Genomic DNA, 20,951 nt, shown 5'->3' on the forward strand with positions numbered 1-20,951 from the left:
AATTTTGGCTTAGTCTTGTGCTAGTTAAGATTAAAAAAATAATAATTACATGTATTTTTTATAAAAATAAAGAGTTTGTCTTGTATTTACCTGATCAGGTTCCAGCTGGATAGCCCTATCATAACAGGCTGTCGCATCTCTTAACAAGCCAATACTTTCATGTTCAAGGATTTGTTCTTTGAGAGACGGTTCTGCTTTCCGAATTGCACTCACCCCAGCTACTCCATCTGGCTCATGCATAGCAGCATACAATTTCTTTATTCAAGCAGAATTGGAAATGTACATTAACAACATCTCCAAGACAACAAAATAATATATTTTATATATAACATGCTCAGAATCACTCATCTTCTTGAAAAGGGAGAACGAACTACTCTGTAGGACTTCTTGTCATTATGCTTTCATGGAAGATGTCAGTTTTGCTGGGCTACTTCCAAAGCTGAGCCCTACTTTTGCTTAGCATACTGTCATACTTATGATCTCATAGTATGGGAAGAATAAGAAAGAATAACACACCAAGTGTCAACCTGAAACAATCTGTATAAAGGGCAAAATAAATATCCAATATTACACGATAAAAATGTATAATGAAGCTGCAGATTACTTAGGGTGGAAAAGAAACATACTAAGTTTTTCAAATCTGAAATGTCACTGAGGAGTATAAACCATAAGGAACTACAAACAGGCTTTGGAAATAATTTAAATAATTTTCAATACCCTTAGCATTAGCACTTTTTCTACTTCAGACCAAGCCACTTAGCTTTCCTTCAAATGTGCTTTGGCTTTTTTTTTTTTTTAATTATAGTTGAGTGTGTTTTCTCTGACAAAAGGCACAGAGTTAACTAAAAGCAATAAATGCTATACTTGCAACAAAACCACATTTAACTATTTTCAGGATTCTACAATCTTTTATTATACACTAGAAATCTACTCCTTCCTTTTCATGTAAGGAGCGTAACAAGCAAGGGGAAGTACTAAGTGTTGCTTAAAGACAGATGACTAAACACTTGTATCCAACAGCAAGAACCTAACTGCATCTTTTCTTCTTCCCATTTCAGATAAGAATTTGACAAAGCTTTATTCATCTATGTCTATTTTCATTTTAAAATAAAACAAATAAAAACAAAAAACAACTTCAGAACCTGAAGAAATCCAAGATGCTCCTGAATATTTTGTTTCTTCTCTGTAATGAATGATTCAAAGTGCATCACAGCCCTTGTGTAAGCCTTAGAGCGAAAGGAAGCCACAGCTAGCGTATCCTGAGGTATGAGGTCTAGAAAACGTGTCACATTTTGATATTCTCCATAGTCCTCACTCGATGCTATAGAAAAAAGACATTTTAAAAAGTCTGTCCGCTGAGGTTTCATTTACAAGAAATACCTTACGCATCAAATTAATTCATTTCACAATTTAGTGAGATATTCTGATTAATTTAAGAACACATTTTTCTCTTCTGTCAACAACAATTTATTTAAAGCAATCCCAGGGAACTTCCTGCATCTTGCAAGACTGCATAGAATATGTTAAACTTAACCTTTAGAAAACTAACAAGAAATTAACATGTCATTTTAAAATTTTGAATCTGTATTTCTTACAATAGGCATTCAAAACAATGCATTTGGGGTGGGAGGGGGTATAAATCACAATACAATAGTAAGAAAACATAAACCACACTAACGTATTATAGTAATATTGCATTCTTAAATGGTCATAATGAAGTGGCAAATTTAAATACTTATTTGAAAAATGTGCCACTTTAAATAAAATAAGCATCACTCACTTTTTAGATCACTTCTGTCTTTACCAGACTTGCCAGTATTTTTCTCAGCCATAAGTATTTGAAACTTATGTCTAGCCCACTGAGTTAGATGATCAAGCATGGAGAACACCGTCTGTGTGCTCAGCTGACTTAGATCAGATGCACTGTCTTCAAGTCTCCTGGTAGACTGGTCATCGTGTTTCAGAACAGCCATAATTTCCACATAAACCTACCAAACATTAATATGATAAAAGACAGAAGTGCCAAACAGGCATCAAAACAGCAGGAAACAGTAATTAACACAAAAATCAAACTAAAATACTATATATTTTAATTGTATATTTTATGAATTTTCAGCTTATGATCTTGAGAGGAAAAAATGACAAATCAAGTAGCAGTAGTTGTCAGGAGAGTCTGTACAGGGAGAAAGTCTTTGAAAAACAAACCCTTGGATTCAGAATAACCATCACGGTTACCGGAATTTTAGGTTTCAAGACACAATGAATGCTACTGCACTTATGCTGCAAATACAATACTTCAAGGTTTGCTAAGAGTCAATTTATCTACTGGCTACCAGATCACAGTTCTACTTTTTTGTTATATTTAAGTAAATGCCATGCTGAAAGACCTGCTTCCTGTTTGTTTTAGTCAAGAGAATATAAGTTAACATAATTAACAGATGCTTATTGTGGATGTACTTTGTTCACACAAGAAAAGTCATCACACTCCTCTACACATCCACAATGTTTAGACAGAGACATCTTGGCTGTGAAATTTCAAATTAATAAAATGTAAGTTGTATTTTTCAGCCTCTTCAACTGCTGCTAAAGCAAACTGAAGAAGACTGGATGATTCTTTTCCCTCTTATCCGTGTTTAAGACGTCTATGAGTCCTGCTCTGCATGAACCTCATAGCCAAACAGTTTTTCCACTTAAATTGTTAAGCGTATGCAAGGGAGAGAAAAAAATTATGGGTTTGAATTCTTGGAAGTATACAAGTTCACTTTATTCCTTGTTTGTGTTGCACTCTCTTCCTCTTTGTACCACTCCAGCTCTTGATGTTACTGCAGTCATAATTAACTGCATAATATCTCATCCTAGGCCCTGCTGAAGAAATAGATGGAAAACCACAGAAAAGCAATTCAACACAAACTTGTATGAATATATTCAAAACCCTGGCAGAAAACTTATATTATTAATACAGGAAAAGGAGTTTAACACCTATACAATTAGTTCATGTAGGTCTACAGTAAATCTACAGAACTGAACAGCTCCTGAACATTCCTATGAAGAACACTACCATCTTATACGTCTCACCTCTTGTTGATCCTCTTGACTGCATCCCAACAAAACATAGACAAGGATGTGTGGAAGCAGATAAATTGTCACTTTATAGTCATTCTTCATCATAATACTGCAGCAATCAAAAACTTTTCTGGCCAGATCATGTCGCACCTATTTCCAAGAAAAGCATCATTACAAAAGTGCAAATGCCTGAACAATTAATGGCTATGTTTTTGTTGACAAAATTATTTGATAGAATTTGTAAGATACAAGTCTCCTACAGGTAGTTCAGCAGACTTAAACCTGCAACAGGGATGCCAGATGGCAGCTGTTATTACATGTATCAATTGCTGATACCACAAAAAGACAGGCAAGCATTGCTTACATGTTCCACTTTTCCATGTTTTCCACACCATTGTGAAATTGCACTGGCCATAAAGAAAAACTTAAGGCCGAGAGTCTACTACTGCACTCAACCTCTCTTCTGCCTTTAAAAGCCTGAAAAAAGTAGGAATTATGAAGACATTGAATTCTTCTCTGTCTGAAACAGAAAGAGGACAGTGTAGCTACTGAGCTACTGTGATTAAATTCACTTCTTAAAGTGGTTGATTTAGAAGTGAAATTTTCAGTGGGTCACTTGCATGTTGGAAAGGGGAAAGGAGAGGAAGAAAGAGACAAGTACTTTTTATGTGCTGGGACTGTGGAGCTCTGGGGAAATGAAATAAATCTTTCAGAAACTGAGAAGGTAAGTGTGAGGTTTTCCAGTTATTTCAGATACTTTTCAGAAGCATTTGTCAGTGCCTTCAGATATACAAGAGTCTCTGGACAAGGGCAAACTTTCTAGACTTTTGGCTTTGACACTACCTGTAAAGCACGACCAAGAAGCAACGGTGCTGGGGAAGAGAAGGTGCATGGTTACCTTGATGACCCAAGAAGTAGATATGTGCTTTAACAGGCCTATAGTGAAGAGGCATCTTTTCCCCCATCCATTCCTGACTTTCAGAAACCAAAATGTGGTTCAAGAACTGTTGTGTACACCAATACAGAGAGCAGATTTAGTCTCTTACCTTTGTTATAAGATAACCTGCCCAAGTTGCTGACCATTCAGCAAAATTATCACCTAATTTGCTCAAGTAAATTGGCTTCTTCATCTTAGACCAGTTTACAGCCTTTTGAGAACTCTTGTACCTGTAATTTTAAAATACCCATTTAATAAAACTAACTTCTTTATTTAATATAGTAAAAACCAATAGCATGTCGTTAACTATGAAGTTCCCTAACTGGAATCATATTAGGTTTCATCTTCTGAATCTTTTAAAAAAGGATTAAGAAAATACTTTCAGTAGTCAACATAGTTTACTTTAGAGCTTATTAAAATGAAACATGAAATACAAACAAACTAACATGTTACCAGAATTTTAAAGTATACTTCAAAGTGCTGTTCTAATCAGTTTTAAGAAATGCAGTTTGATTAATATTTGAGTACTATGTTTGTGACAGGAGAACCCCAAAACATATATGAAAACCAAGAAATGCCAAAATGTTTGTTTTCTAAAAAAGTAAAACTTATCACAGATGACCATGACTGTCTTCATGAGGAAACAGAAAGGAAAATGATTATTTCAAATTAAAGTGCATACTCATTTGAAGTTTTCTTCACATTATTCTTACCATTAATTCAACAAAATGAAAAGTCAAAATTAAAACTCAGAGAGCTCCTCCTACTTCTATAAAGGGTAGCAGTAAAGGGATATTAATGGATTTGAGTACAAATTCAAATACTAGTGAGAATTTGTACAGAGGAAAGAAAACAGAAACAAAGGCTTCAAAACACTGTATGAGACAATGCTCTAGGGACAAACAGGCATATCTGTGCAAAGTACGAGCTCAGAATTTTGCGTGTTTGATTTATAGAGAATTATCTTCAAGGAAGTGCTAATTTGGCTTTACACAGAAAGACCTTATTTCAATTTTGTATATACACATATCACTCTTCACAGAAGAGTAACAACCACAAAAAACCAAATGAAGTTATTGATAGCCTGGAGGAAAACAAAAGGTTTTTAAAGCTGTTATGAAAAGAAATTGCTGAAGTTGTCATATACCGTGTATTTAAGTGAGGTTCCAAGATCTCCTGCACATGCTCAGGAAACCTCCTCCAAAGCCTGGAGCCCGGGCAGTCAGTGTTTGTCTCTCTACAGTCATAGATAGACAATAACTCCTGAAAAGGCATGGTTTACATCACCAAGTTAGCACTGAAAATATTTCATGACCACAATAGTAACAAAAACTGGTGTATATACAGAAGTAATGAGATAGAAGTTACAGAATGTTTATTTCATCATTATAACTGCAAAACATCCAATATTGTTCATCCCCTATTATTAGACAGTGTTGATTTCAACTATTTATTCCCAAGATTCTCCACTTGGTGTTTGGACCATGTTATCTCTTATTTTTCACATCTGCCAATAAACCAGGACTATAAGTTAGTCTGATCCCTCCTTGTGCATAAGTTCATGAAATTTTCTTATTCTGCTGACTACATGGGGCCACTTACTTTGTTCTGGAGCAAAGAAGTGTCCTGAAGTTTTCACAAACATATTAAATGACAACAAAAAAAACCTCCGAACCAAACAACAACAAAAAAAACCCCCAACCACCAAATCAGCTTAGAGCTAGCAAACCAGCTTGGAGTTGGCAAACCAGCACAGAAGACTAGAGTCTGAAAATAAGGGTGGGCTCCCCTTCAGTTGCTTCTTAGAAGTGTAAGCATTAAACTCCTGGGAATACTTACTCCTTTTTATTTCTGCCTATAGAATCTGCACCATTTCTAAGTCAGTCTCAGGATTACTCCTTGTATGGACTGGTAAGTTACCTCTGAAACATCAGATCTCTCCTAAATTATCATGACATAAAAGCTAACAAATCTGCTTTTATTTGACAACTCCCCAGAATTCTAAGTGAGCACTGAGGAGTTAAAAAAATAAAAAATCACTACCCTGAGTAACCTTTTACTTAGTAATATAAAGCTGCATAGGATGAAGTTTCAAATACTTCAACATGTACTTCAAAATGGACATTTATACTGCATAATTCTAAGTTCCATGTGATAGAAAATTGCGAAGAAAAAATAGGATCTAACCACGTATCTTACCTGAATTGCATATGCTGCAGAATCCTGAGCACGAACATTATCAGCATAAGCAAGGAACGCTCTGGTCAGTTCCATTAATAATCCATAAGCGAAATTTGGATCCTCCACACCAGCCTCAATCACAAACAGAAGGCCAGTTTTATTAAAACTGAATAATAGCTGTATCTTTAATCTCTAAATAATCACTTTGAAGCCTGACTCTAAACTGTTGAGAAAGCAAGTATATGAGAAATCAAGTATAGATTTTCAAAGGGCCTAAAGATAAAAGGTTCCCTACTCTCAAGTACTTTTAAAATACCCTTAATGCTAAATGAAACACTACAACAACACTTCTTACCACAAATGTAAAATGTTTTCCTTGAGTTTCACTTGTTGAAAAATCGAGCCTGCCAGGATCTATGGCTCCCAGTTCACCTAAACATTCTCCACAAAGTAGTCGGGCTTGAGAATTTGCATCTTGGCAGCCGATTAGAAGTACAGTTACCAACTGGGAAATGACTGGCTCCACAGTTTCACTGTCTGTTACATACTTTATCAATTTTTCCTAAGAAGTTGAAAAATAAAGATGGGTTATTCTACAACCATGATTATGGTAAATAATCTCAGAAATTTGCCATCTGTGAGTCACTCTTTGTTTGTATTTTGTTTCCCCACGACTTTAGATTTGTGATTCAAATACTGTCATTTTGTAACTGTAGCCCAATTGTCCTGAATTGTTGTTACCCTAAGAAGGATTAAATAAATGAGTAACAGTGAGTAACAATGAGGGATTTGGGCCTCAATTAATAATGCTGTCATGGCCAATATTGTATTTCATTATCACACAGCTCTCTACTAAATTTTCTTTCCTTGTCTTACCAAGAGCCTCTCCTTTTCTACATGATCTTTTTCACTTATCTGTTCCTTTTATTCAGACGTTCTGATACTTCCTCTCAATTTCTTTCATGCAGCTGTTGTCATACCTTCTGGTTTCACTGCCATTTGTACCCTTATGATTCCCCATTTGTTGGCCATTTCTTTGCTCTCAGTTCTACAAAGCCAACGGTTTCAAGCCCTTTAAACAATGCCCATCATTTTAATTGGATGACCTTCCTTCTTCATTTTGGCCTAGTGTTCATTCCCCAGATCCACATTTAGTCCAAATACAAAAAAAATATTTTCTCTTGGTCATGTGAAAATGTTTGCCATTGTTATGTTTAATGAAAACTGAAACAACAGCCTACATAAAAGATACAGATAGTTCCACGAGCTGTGGAACTAATTAAACTTGATTTGCTTCAATTATTTTGCTAGACTTCTAACTAAGCAAGACATGGCAAGATTTTGCTGACATGAGCTGCAAGAATTACTGACTGACCAGGAATATACACAATGATTGTTTGTTGTTTTAGCTAGGATTTTTAAAAATTTCTGACTGAAGAGTGTCCCACAGTCTTATAGCTACTAAAGGGACAATTATTTTTTTTAATAGGTCACATACAGAGATTTGAAAAGCAGTATCTTCAACTTGTACATGATTTGAATATAATCAATGGATTCAAGTTTTTGAGGGTGGAAGGCAAAGAAGAAAGAGAAAAAAAATTAAGGCTGTGAGGTGGTCACACACTTCTTAATTCTTTCAGGTATTACACTCACACACAAAAAATTCCGGCTTTAATGTATTAGTCTCCTGATGCAAAAGCCATACATGTTCTAACAGAGAAAAGCCCACACAACAGATTGCTGAATAGACTTTAGACACATCTTTCCTCAGCGTTGAAGAAAAAGTAAGAAATGTACCACTAGCCTTGCTGAATCACCATCACACAGATTTGGAGAATTTGAAAGTCCTCTTACAAAGAGACATGATAACAGAGAATCCCTTCTCCCCATTATATTATGAAACAGATAGCTTAATAAATTGAGGAGAATAACACAGCTCATGTGAATACCCAGTAGCAGTTAGGAGTTTCAGATTATTGGTCCAGATGCTACTTTAATTTATTTTTAATTCTACTGAAGGAGGTTTTCTATACCTGATTTCTATACAATGTTTCTTTCAGGCTGGTAAGTGCATGAATACGAACATCCACATTCTCATGCTGAATAGCTCTCATAGACAGCTGCAGTGTTGTCTGCAAGTCAGTGCTTTTGGAGGATTCCTGAACAAGACATGACATAAGAAGTTCAAGTGAAGTATAACAGGAACACAGTTAAGCAGCATTTCAAAGAACACAAGTGAGAACACATACGAACAACTACCTTTCTGACTACATTCTTGCCTTTGTCCATATACCACTGTCTTCCTGTCTGTTTTTTAAAATGTTTCCCTCAAAAAGGTGCTATATTTATGCTTCTGTGATGGTGTAAATAAAATTTATTAAATCAGAAGAAAATGCTTTGCTTTGAGCACCTCATTATCTAAAATCAATTTTTACTTTTGTTACCTCATTCCCACTAAATAATTGCTGCTTCCCATCCGAGTGCAACCTAACTATTCTGAGGGCAAGCAAAAGAAATGGAGTACTCCTAAAAATAGACAAACTTTGTTACCTTTAAAGAGAATACAGCAGAGGGATCAAATTAAAAGTAGCTTCTCTGGTAACACAATCATTGTCATAGCTAATACTACTGATTTATAATCTCTTTTGCTTCAAAAAGATCAAAAGTCAGTGTTCAGGAGATGCTACAGAAACAAGCATGTTAAACATAAGCATACTTCTCTCCTAAAAAAAGAATCAGAACCTATTTCAAAGTATTCCTGCCATACAAATTCTGTTTTGCTGGAGGCAGATAAATACTACTTCCACTTAATGATAAACTTGACATGTTTTCCTTACTTGTCATGAAATCATTTGATGCACTGAAAATAAAACAATAAATAAAAGAAGCTATACCTTTCTGTATTCCTGAAGGACAACTTGAATTTCTTTTAGTTCTGGAAGGTCAGGCAGAAAATAGATTTCGTGCAAAAACTCTCGTACTGCATCCCTAACAGTTACAAAAAAAAAAATATTGCAAAGAACAAAGGAAAGCAATGAAATGTAATGACTAAAAGAACAAAGGCTTGAAAAGCAGAAAAAAGTAAATTTCATTAATTTTTATTCTAATGAAGTATACATATTAAACAATTTGTTTCTCTTGTTTCTCAACTAAGCCACAGGTATTTCTCCTCTATACTTCAAATTACTTTCTCTTTTAAAGGCAGTTCTTTCCAAAGCTTTCAAAGTTGCTTCATCTCTATCAGGATTTGCAATCCTTATTTTGGGCACTGGCCAAAGAGTAAGAATAATCCCATTTGAGGTGAATACTGTTCCAGTTTTCCATATAAGAAAAAACCCCACAAAACCAAAAAAAGGAATTCTGTGTTCCTAACATGAAGGAATCTCTTTCAATTTTGCCACTGTAAGCTTCTATGAAAGCCTTATTATTTCTATTGTCATCTTTTATTTTGAATACTGTTGGTATGATACAGTGCAAGAAAAATGAAAACCCAACAAAAGTAATCAAGATATCAGCTATCACCACTCCTAAAAAAAAAATAAAAAAATCGTAAGTTTAAGCTGCAAAACATAAGATGAAAAAGAATTAAGACTCAACATGGTCTTCAGAGAGGTTAAGTAACTAAAATGTCAGTCTTTTGTATTAAGACTTTGATTTTCAGTTGGTGTGACCATTTGTGAAGAGGATGTATGACATCTTACTCAACATTAAATTCTGTGCATTTGGTAATTATAACTCTAATTATTGAACGGAACAAATAAAGAACTCATTTCCTCCCTGTTTCCAACGCTATACGCTTCTCTCTAGCTTAGAGCAAAGGTTAGCAATCAGTTATTCTGTGTGCCCTGTAGAGGGAAGTCATTTTCCATACGAGCAGAAAAAATGCATTATCAGAAAACGTGGCAGGGGTAAGCGTCTGAATGGGGTGTACCTTGGCCACAGCATCATATATCTTTACAAGGATGATATAAAAACATCTTTTCAGACGAGGCTGTCACTCGTCAAATTTCAAAATGTCATTGCAATTTAGTGAAGTAGGAATTCTATAGAACAACATACTGTTTTGCAGAAAAGTAAGTTCTCCCATCTCAGTGCTGGACAACTTTAATTTAGTGTTATCCCCATTCTTATTGCAGGATTTAATCCATATAAATGAAAATATTTTGTACAGTACCTGTTCTCAACTATGAGAAAGTAAAATACTGCTGTAGTTTCCTTTGGCTGGATATGTATAAGGGGCAACAATGCTACTATCACATGACTAAGCAAGGAACCAAGGTATGAATGGTCCAGACTTCGGACAAAACAATCCCAGGCTCTAAACAAGAAAAGACAACAAAACAACAGTAATCAATGATTCTTCTCTGCATAAAGACATTTTAATGGAGTCATGAAAAGCATTTTAAGTTATTTCAGCTCTGTGGTTTAGATTGTTGTCGACAAAAAAAAAAAGTGTATTGAAGGACCGAAATAGCAGGCATGTCGGATACACTATCAGTTCACCTGCAACACAGTTCTGGAAAGTCATCCTTGTATCTTAGAGCTGTTCTCAGTGTAGTCATCATCTTCACTCTTACTGAACTGATGTGTTTGGGACCCATGAGCTTCATTAAAGACATAAGACTGTTTAAAGCCTAGACAGAGAGAAAAGTCATTTTAGTGCATTAGATAGTAAAACATACACAAAGCACATTTTCTAATAAAACCTGGCTTAAGAAATCATACTCCGTAAGACACCAAATTCAGTTTGGTGTTTCAATAAAGGATTGGGGCGTTAAAGGAAAAGAGAATGAAAGGGAATCTGTAATGACATTATTGTAAAAAAAAGTCATTATTTACACTGTTTACAGATTGATGAGGGAAGAACTGTGAACACCAAAGGAGGTAACGGTTATAGAAGTCTGTTATACCAAATGATTGACTATATGTTCAAAGTTTTAGAAGCTAAAAAGAGCAGGTTTTGGATATATAAACAAATAAACTTGCATTTAAAAAAAACCAAAGCAAGAAAACACCAACAACAGAATTGACATACAACTTCTGGCAGAAGTGATTGGTAAGCTTCAGGGAACAGGTAATAGCTTGGTTGTCAATGGAACTGACAAAAGACAAAAGAGGAAATAATGAGATGCAGAAAAAGCAGGAGATATTTCAGTCACAGTAACACTGTACCAAACAAGGTAGTCAATGGCCAGCATGACAGATCAGTAACACAGGAAGAAACCTGAGCTTGAGGAAAGGTCACAATGGGGAAACTCACCACCACCAAAAAACAGAACAAGAAAAGATAGAAATAGCAGGTGCAGCAGAAGAAATGCTATACAAATGAAGAAATTCAGAAAGCATGAAGACATGGGAGTATGAAAACGAGAGCATCTCAACATGACTATCAGAGAAGCAAAAAGCTTGAATTAACACCAGAGAAAATGCAGTCCATCAATGTAAGGGTTATATACATTCTAGCACTGAAAAATTCCCTACAGAAATCATCTGCACTACCTCTGTGAGGTGGCTAGGCCTGTCTTGTGGTTAGAAGCACTGCCTCAGCAGAGCAGAATTTTCAGACTCTGTCTCAAGTTGTGAGCTCTAATTTCTCTAAATGCTCTCTACAGTAAAAGCTGAAAGGAGCTGTTCTGTGAGAAGCAAAACCAATAAAGTCCAGTTTCTTTTGGATTTCATTTTTTTTTCTTTAGCTTTCCCTTTGGTGCCCTTACAACGCCATTCCCTGCAGTAACTCCAGTTTTCTCCCGCATTCCCTCATCCTCCACTTTCTTTCACACATATAAAACATACACTTGGATTCCTCCTCTGTAATTACTTGTTGACTGATTTGTTACATATACCATATATAGCATGTCTGACCAAAACATATACACTAGCTGACCATTAAAGAAACAGAACAAAAACTTTTGAGCTTACCCAGAAGTCCTACCCACAGTGAGACTATGAGTTTTCAAGAATCATGTTTGAAGCTTAGTATTTTTGAGACTTCAGTGATCATTGCACAGTCACATAAGTAAGTCTAGAATATTAAAATAGCCCTTATTTATCTTTGTTTTAATATTCAAAATTAAGTTTACGCACCATTTTTTTATCCTCAATGCCAACACTGGAACTCAGTAACTGCATGTTAAAAAAAGCCAAGATACCAAGCAGTTTAGGTTGCAGATAATCAGCCTGTGGAGGGAAAAAGCAAAACAAAAAGAATGTCAACAAATAATCTTATTATTAACACATTCCTAAACTTAAGAAATTAGAAAGCAAGTATGAAATGCTAATTCTGAAAGCCAAATGAGAAGAATCCCAAATATATACACTGCTCCTTAAGAAATATCAGTGTTATGAAAGACATCCCTATTAGGCTGTAGGATTTTTTGTTCTGGTAGGAATTTGACGTGCATGCATGTGCGCGCGATGTTTGAGGGGTTTTTTTTTATGCATACTTGGTACATATCTCCCTATTACAGAAACACTTCATATGAAGTGTCAGCCTTTCCTCCACTTTTTGCCTCAGATAAGCGATGTTCAGAGAATATCAAATTGTCTTCACTGTCAGACTGGAGAAAAAAAATTTTGAAAAATTTGAACATGAAAATTTGACATCCTTACCATTTGTTCAGGTGACGTTATTTCTCTAGGTCCCTGATAGGGATCATCATGAGATGCAAAGGAAGCCAATATTGACAAACCATTGAAGACTTGCTGATAGTGTTCTCCTATACGCAGCAATAATTCATTATGCAGTCCCTGGTAGTCCTGTCTCAGCAAGCTGCCCAGTTCTATCTCAGTCTCATTCTATAATCAAACAGCAAAGAGAAACCAAGTCTTCATTCCACCACACTAAAACTAGCACACTGAGACAGGATGCACTGGACCCTGGTAATTTACCATAGAAATCAAAGAAGAAGCTTCCAATCAGCTCAGTGTTAGATAAACCAAGTTTTTAGGTTCGCAAACTATCTTACAACAGTTCCTCAGAGCCAACAGAACAAATTATAAACAAGAACAGCAAAATTTCTGCATATACAATTTTCCCACCTATGTTTTGCAATACCGTAACTTAAATAAAGCAGAAAGCTCACTATTCATCAATTGTTGCTCTGAATCTGCATGTATTATAGAGCAAATACAATTTACCTTGAGATAATGAAGCGCCCGCTCAAGCTCATCCTTGGAGCAGGAACAGACCAAATGGGAGAAGATGTATTTGAAGTTATTGATTAAAATCTCTCTTCGGTTTACATTCAGCTGTTTTGCTATGGTTCGAATAAGTGTGGAGGCTGCAGGACTAGCCTTGGCTGCAAGGTCAGGAAGCAAAACTTGTAGGGTCCTCTGGTAAATTAAGAACAACACTTAATGGAAAAAGCTAAAAAACAAAAAACCCCTCCAAAACCCCAGGGTTTGACTCTCTTCTATTTGTGTCAGTACAACACTGCACATTGCTGGTCATACATATGACCATAGGCATGCATAAAGAACAGATTTAATAAGATGGAAATACCTAGTAAAAATACAGATAAAAATAATTACTTAAGGAGGTGCTTCATCTAATCAGTACGGAGAAACATGAAAACAAAAAAGTGAGCGAGCATTTTTTGTGTCCATCTAGATTCTCCACAAAAGGAAATCTTAAAAGGAAAAACAACACCAAAAAACAACCCACCCACACACAACAACACTCCCCCGACCTATCAGTCAACTAGAACACTGCTTACTTAATGACTGTGCATTTCCCATCTACCAACAAGCAAAATATGAGTATGAAGCTACTTAGGCTGCAAGTAAAACAGGTATCTAAGCAGATCAAAAGGTCTATCCACAGAACAATAGCTTTCTTCATTTGAAACAAGAAAGCAGACACCGCGCCAAAAATATGTCTTACAAAGGAACCCTCCACGTGCAGTAAACCATTAATATAGATATACTCAATAAGTATTCTAGACCTTAGTTAGTTCACCATCTGTCATACTTGAATTAGCACTATAGCCATCACTAACTCCTTGATAAAACTGTTCCTCTGTATTTGAGCTCCCAGCTGCAGCAACCCCAAAGTATTCTATATTATAACAAATAACAGCAACTAGAGAAAAAAAAAAATCAGATCTGTGACATTCACAGAAAAATTGTGGACTAACTTGAAAATCCACAAGCACATCCCCGCCCCCCCCCAATCAAAAGTAAAAAGGACTGACCAACTTACTGAGAGAAAGCGATTTAGATCTGGAAAATCAAATACATTGGCGATCTCAGATAACATGTCCAGAGCCATTTCTCTCTGGTGAGCAGCTGTTTGTTTCTGTAGCTCATTACCCTGGCATGGAGCACTCAATACTGCCATCTGGCTGGAGTGCAGGGATTCCACTAGAAACTAACCATGAAGAAACATATTTAGTGCTATTTTTCCCTTTTTCACTCCCTAAAAATAAACACAAGAGTTTCACTCCTTTTTCTATGCATCTGTTTTTCTTTCTCATTTATTGTACATAGATCTATGATTATTACTTTGCTATAGAACTGGATTATCATCCACTTAATAATTGCATTTAATTTTGCAACCCTGGATTCAGGTATTGCATTATTAAAAAAAAAATTCAAAATTAGAAGTCTGCTTTTGACAATTTTCTTTTAAACAGAACTTCTGTCTTTGGGGAATGGGTGTAACAAACAAACAAATCAATCATGTCAGTATTATGCCTGTAAAACACCGACTTCAATTCCCATTTTAAATCATAGCCTCTTGCCGCAATGGTACCACACAATGCAAGAAACTGTACAGTTCAGAATGACAGCAACTAAGGGATAAAAAAGAAAAACAATACTGTTGAGGGGAGAAGATTATGACAAAGTCAAAGATTTCCCATTCTTTCCTGAATGTTTGTGGAGGTGTTTTGTTTTTTAAATCATCTCTTTCTTGTCCAATGAGATTTCACCTTGTAAAATACTGTAATTCTCATGTTGAATACCATTTTCAAAATACACAAAAAGAACCTAAACATATGTCTTTCTAAACCACCAACTGTTTTCTTTTTACCTGACAGATAGGCTTCTTGTACTGACTGAAAAAAGCTTGCAGTTTTATGGACTTTGCTGCTGCAAGGGATCGAATTTCTGTGTATGCTGCTCCAGCCACAGAAGCTGACTTGGACAACAAACAGTGTAATAAATGCAAGAGCGCAAATGGTACCAAATCTCCTTTTGATGCCCTTACAAAGTAAGCAGAAGAAAAAGAATTAAAAAGGAAAAAAGAATAGTTGCATTAATAAAATAACTTAAGAATATACAATTACCATAATGCAAAATGACTCATCATTGTATTTTCATAGCTTATCTGTATTTCCTATGACAGGGAAGAAGAAAATGAGGAATATTCCATATGAATCAACATCTTAGTACAGTTGCAAAGGACTCTGGACAAAGGCTGACCTTGAAATAAGTAATTTAATCTTACATTTACACTTGAACAAAAAAGTTACTTTGCATCACAAACTGACACTACTTTGCAATTTTCAAGATACTATCAAAAATACCTTCCAATATCTCCTGTTGTGAGAATCAAAGTATCTTTAAGGCCATTATTTCGTGATATTTTGGCATTTGTATAGGCTTCTTTCATCCTTGAAACAAACAGCTGGAACACATGAAAACGAAACAAAAAAATAATTTTAGTGTGACATTAGTGAAACAAAACCCATAATAAGTTAGGAAAAACAACCAAAAATAAATATAAATCCACCTCTTTTATAAATCCTTCTTCAGAGTCTAAGGATTCTAGTATGTCCTTTATGCAGTCACTGAAAGCCACTCTCACATCTTTGTCTGGATCTTCCATCAGATTTAATAAAGACCCAACAAGAATCTTCACACTGGACTCATCAGTGTTAAAATCCAGATGTTTGCAAAGATGAGGTATATTTTCTATAAATGCTGGTTGGCATGGGTTGGAGGATGAAAGAAAAAGATTTTTTGAACACTTTAAAAAAAAAATCTATTGAAGTATACAAAACAGTGATGCAAGTAAGCCATGAGCTATACTTTTTTATCAAAAGAGTAAATAATGTCAAACCATACAAGCTATTAAAAATTCAGATTTTATCAAGTATTACATTTCTAGATATAGCCATAGACCACAATTAAGCCAAGGTAGTTTAAAAAGAATATCAATGACAACATCAAACATTAGCAGTGGTATCAACTGAAATATGCATTTCAAGCACTATTATATCTATTAAAAGAAAAACAATAGAGAAACAAAAGTATGGAGAAAGGTACACAAGTAGTGACTTAGTGCCTCATACAGAAGTGCAAAATGTTAATAAAGGTAAAGTCACATACCTAGCTTTACCGAACTGGATACTTTGTTCTCGAGGAGAATAAGAAATGGCTTGAAAACACAGGCTTGCACAGAACAAGTTTTTTCACCAGCTGAAGTCACAGTAAGGCTGCTACATAAAATATCGTAAGTAACATGCTTAATACCAGAGTCTGCTAAGGAAGGTCGTATACTGAATGTACCAGAAAGACAGCAAGATAATTTCCCAATTATAGCAGCACAAGCCTCCTTGACTAGCTCAGACTCATCTTTGATTTGATTTCTGAAATGGGAACAAAAATGAAACCATATTAATAGATCATTTACCTAGAAATGTGTATTTCTACATTGTCTGAATTCTCTAACTATACTGAAGGTACTATGAGAACAATTTAAGGATCTGTTTCACTAAATTATCTTTTTCCTTTTCAGATTACCCACAAGTTCTATTAAATGTTTGAAGTAGCGCTGGGCATGGTGATAACATGCTGGGCTGGCATGTTATGAAGTAACTGACAACTAAACACAATAGGACAGAAGACATCAAGATGTATATACAAAAGGCAGAGCAACTGGAAAGATTTAAAGACATATGGACAAATACCATTTAGGATGTCTCCTTTCCCCTCCACAGTTTAAATTTGTTAATTAGAAATGGTATCTTCAACTAGAGAAGTAACTTGTACACTGACATGGTAAGTGAACACTATTCTGTCATATAGACATTGTCACTCACACCGATCCTGTTGATATCTTACAATTTCTGAAATTGAGATCTAGCAAATTTTGGATGAAATAGAAATAAATCTCTATTTTTGTGCTTATACTAAATTTCTTATTCGCCGTTTTTCTCGCATGGAGACAGAAAAGCAGAATTAATACATACAAAAGAGCTTTGGGAATCATACTGTAGGACTGCACACTTGGTGGATGAAGCAGGAGGGAGAATCCTTTAACACAAGTAGCCCGAATTACTTCGTGGGGACTTTGTAGTGCCCAATGATAAATGGATTTTCTCCAATCCAGATGAATGTTGCTTGGGAACAGAGACAGAAGGAACACACAGTGTGACTGACTTCGGGGTGCTAAAGAGAAAAAACAAAATAAAGCAGATAATTACTTGATTTACACTTTTGATATCATCAATCACAGTAAGAGGGCAACGACAATAATTTTACTTTACAAGAATCATTCCACAGATATTTGGGTTTATATACTTTAACATACTTACAGAAGCTCTGTGCAGTTTTTTGACTCAGAACTAGAGGATCAAACTCAAAAGCAGATGGCTTAAAAGAAGAATCATCAGGATGGCTGTAAATCCAGGGCAGAGACAGCAATCCACATAAATTATCAAGAATTTGATCACTCAGGGGAATTTTCACTAGGGGGAAAAACCAAAATGAAACAAACCAACCAAAAACCTCATACTTTCACAGCTCTGTATAGTTCATAAAACAGATGCACATTTTATGTTCTTAATTTGTTACAAAATGTTATTTTTTCTATCAACAAATATTAGTATCACTATTCCCACATGCTGGATATCCTACGTTTCAGACATATCATAATAAATTACCTAGTGCTACATCAAAATAATCTAAAAATTTCATTAAACAGTTGACAGTGTGTGATATACCAGTAGCAGAATTCATACAACTTCTCTGGATTTGTACAAAGCCTCTCAGGTGGACTTTGGGATGGCTAGTAAGCTGAACTTGTAATACTTCAGTCTTAGTAGAGTCTGTCCTCCATCTTACTAGCTACTTTGAAAAAAACCCATGCAAGTACTTAGTATTTTGGTATGCTTCCCGCATGCCACATTTGCTGAAGCTGGTCAGAATCAGTTAAACAGATATCGTAAGGCGTGCTGCCTCTGTGTGTGTGAAAATTAAAACTGCTAAAAGTTAGTTTCTTCCTTATGCATATTCACTACCCCCATGTAGTCTCTTGTTAAGATAAAAATCAATAGTACGAAGACTAGTAAATCATGTTCAAAAAGGAATCGAAAGGAAGCTCTCTAATCAGAATGCTTTTTTTAATTTAACCTTTTTTGTACAGAAATTTGAGTTCTGACACAAGATCTATAATTTCAGTACCCCTACCAAACAGAACAATTCAGTCAGATGCATTCCTAATTTACAAATCAAAGACGTGCTAGTTTAAAGGATTTCTCACCTTGTGCATACAGCAAAGCATCAAAGATTTTCACTATTCTGTCAATCACTTGTTCTAGGTTAACAATCTGCGTCGCAGCCTCTAACAGGTTTCTGCAGACTTTCACTACAGTTGTGGTAAAATCAGAGGAAATCCATGTGAACTGTATCTTCACCAATGAATCTGAGGAGCTTGGAGTATTCTTAAATATCTCAGAGTTACATGGATGATTTACTTTCTGATCCATGCTGTTAAAACAGAAATTATATGATCAATGCAACAGACTATAAACATTTAATATTGCATTGCTTGTAAGCAAAGTTTATGAAAATGTACTTCTTCAAAACACACAAGACTTATCCAATACTTGTCCTAATACATGGACAAGCATTCAAGTAATCTACACAAATCAGAATAACAGTTACAAGAAACTACTGGTCTCACAGTTTCACCTCGGTACCTTACCTGGTAGATTTTGTTGGGGGAGAACAATGAACTATGCACAAAGCAGCTAGTCGCAAAATTACAGCAATCCCTTCTACAGTCTGAAGAATATCCGCTGTCAGAATTTCTTTCTCAAGGATAAGTATTAAGGATGCAGCTTTCTTTGTGATTGCATTCCACAGAGTGCTCTTCAATGTCATGTTTACAGGATTAAGTCTGTAATTTGATCATATTAATTATTTTCTAACACATACTTTTTTTCAGAAAAAATAAATCATCATAGCAAAACCAAAGCTAATCCATGTTGGATACAGGATTAGGAAAATACCAAATGAATCTTTAGCTTAAATGTGGCCTTTGGGAGAACAAGCTACTAACTCTGAAGTTAAGTATGATGGAAAATCAGACTTATCTGAAAGGCTGTAAAGGTATAACACTATAATCCTTGTAAGGCCATGGTGACCAGGGTGGTTCCTGATAATTATAACAAGGCAAACGTTACACCCATCTTCAAGAAAGGAAAAAAAGAGGATTCAAAGAACTGTAGGCCAGCCAGCCTAACCCCAGCCCCTGGGAAGGCTATGGAAAAAGTCTTCCTTGAACTCATTTCTAGCCATATAAGGGACAAAAAGGTGACTGGCAACAGCCAGAACCAAGGGCAAATCATGCCAGACTAACTTGATGCCTTTCTACAATGAGACAGGTAGCTCTGTGGATAAAAGGAGAGCTGCTTATTTGGAGGACCTCAACTGGCTGGAAAACTATGCTGACAAGAACATCATGAAAGTCAACAGAGACATATGAAAAGTCCTGCAACTGGCACAAAAAAAAACCCCTATGCAATAGAACAGGCTGAGGGCTGACTGTTTAGCAAGCAGCTTTGGAGAAAATGACCTCGTGGACTTGTGGAAAAGCTGAATATAAGAGCAGTGTGACCTTGTTGCAAAGAATGTCAACTACATACTCAGCTGTATTATCAAGAGTGAAGGCTGATCGTGATCCCACACCTGGAGTACAGCATGCTGGAGCCAGTTCTGAGTGCCCAAATACAAGAAAGAGATCAACATCCTGGAACAAGTCCAAGACAGTCAGGGAGCTGAAGCACAGCACAAGCAGAGGCTGAGAGAACTGGCTTTGTTCATCTGAGAACAACCTGACTTTAACTAGACCTGCTTTACACATCTAGTGCAAGAGCTTAGCCACACACATGATTGTGTCATTCTGTATGTATTCGCTCAGCTTTTCTGTTTTTAGTCTGTAAAAATGAAAATCGTTTGCATTGAACATATTAAAAATGCAGTTTCTTTAACTAAAGTTTGACTTAAAAATAATTTTTAGATTCTGCTCCTTCAAAATATTGTTTACATCTTTTCCCAGAAGATCTTAATGTGGCTGTTAGGAAGAAACTGCCTCAAAGAAGTTATCATTTGTTATTATTTATTAGCCAAATTACTATACAAGTAGCTATTGAGTGAGTGTCATACATTACTGGTTCAGATGACTTTGGATGTTTTGTTGGTAGGCTTAGTCGTCGTCTTTTTTCTGGAACTTCATCACTGCTGCTGCTCCACCCATCAGTATCAGAAGTATCTACCTGGTTCTGATGAAGCTCCTGAAAGATTTCTTCTGTTTGTGTTTTTAATGCTGCGTAAAGTGGACTCAACAGATACTGGGATGGACAAACAGAGGTACCATGATGTATGCTATGCCTTACTTCTCAAAGACATGATATTATTGTTTCTGACTTAAAATATAAAATTCCAAAATATTATGGTAACAGATTCTTAAAAAAATCTTTCTGTTCAAAAACCTTAATTACAAGATTAAAACTCTCATAAGTAATGGAGTTTCCTGTGTTCC

The 20,951-nt window shown here is 35.6% G+C and overlaps 1 protein-coding gene across 3 annotated transcripts in view; it reads right to left on the reverse strand.

The window, feature by feature from the left end:
* ATR (ATR checkpoint kinase) overlaps nt 1-20,951 on the reverse strand; it is a 42,388-nt gene that overhangs the window by 16,082 nt on the left and 5,355 nt on the right. For all 3 annotated transcript variants that reach the window (XR_012624290.1, XM_074833817.1, XM_074833818.1), the window contains exons 5-29: nt 20,576-20,760; nt 19,113-19,307; nt 18,669-18,895; nt 17,722-17,874; nt 17,377-17,575; nt 16,514-16,773; nt 15,915-16,105; nt 15,709-15,809; nt 15,213-15,384; nt 14,382-14,549; nt 13,319-13,513; nt 12,791-12,976; nt 12,266-12,358; nt 10,685-10,815; nt 10,356-10,499; nt 9,076-9,169; nt 8,215-8,340; nt 6,537-6,743; nt 6,200-6,313; nt 5,148-5,263; nt 4,110-4,230; nt 3,076-3,213; nt 1,781-1,988; nt 1,143-1,321; nt 91-255 (exon numbers count right to left, since the gene is read on the reverse strand). Coding sequence is in view for 2 of the 3 variants with exons in the window: in XM_074833817.1 (XP_074689918.1) it covers nt 91-255; nt 1,143-1,321; nt 1,781-1,988; nt 3,076-3,213; nt 4,110-4,230; nt 5,148-5,263; nt 6,200-6,313; nt 6,537-6,743; nt 8,215-8,340; nt 9,076-9,169; nt 10,356-10,499; nt 10,685-10,815; nt 12,266-12,358; nt 12,791-12,976; nt 13,319-13,513; nt 14,382-14,549; nt 15,213-15,384; nt 15,709-15,809; nt 15,915-16,105; nt 16,514-16,773; nt 17,377-17,575; nt 17,722-17,874; nt 18,669-18,895; nt 19,113-19,307; nt 20,576-20,760 (4,068 nt within the window). In the remaining variant the exon portion in view is untranslated. The remainder of the gene's footprint in view (nt 1-90; nt 256-1,142; nt 1,322-1,780; nt 1,989-3,075; nt 3,214-4,109; nt 4,231-5,147; nt 5,264-6,199; nt 6,314-6,536; nt 6,744-8,214; nt 8,341-9,075; nt 9,170-10,355; nt 10,500-10,684; nt 10,816-12,265; nt 12,359-12,790; nt 12,977-13,318; nt 13,514-14,381; nt 14,550-15,212; nt 15,385-15,708; nt 15,810-15,914; nt 16,106-16,513; nt 16,774-17,376; nt 17,576-17,721; nt 17,875-18,668; nt 18,896-19,112; nt 19,308-20,575; nt 20,761-20,951) is intronic.

Source organism: Strix aluco, chromosome 9, assembly GCF_031877795.1.
Source record: "Strix aluco isolate bStrAlu1 chromosome 9, bStrAlu1.hap1, whole genome shotgun sequence".
NCBI classification, from domain to species: Eukaryota; Metazoa; Chordata; class Aves; order Strigiformes; family Strigidae; genus Strix; species Strix aluco.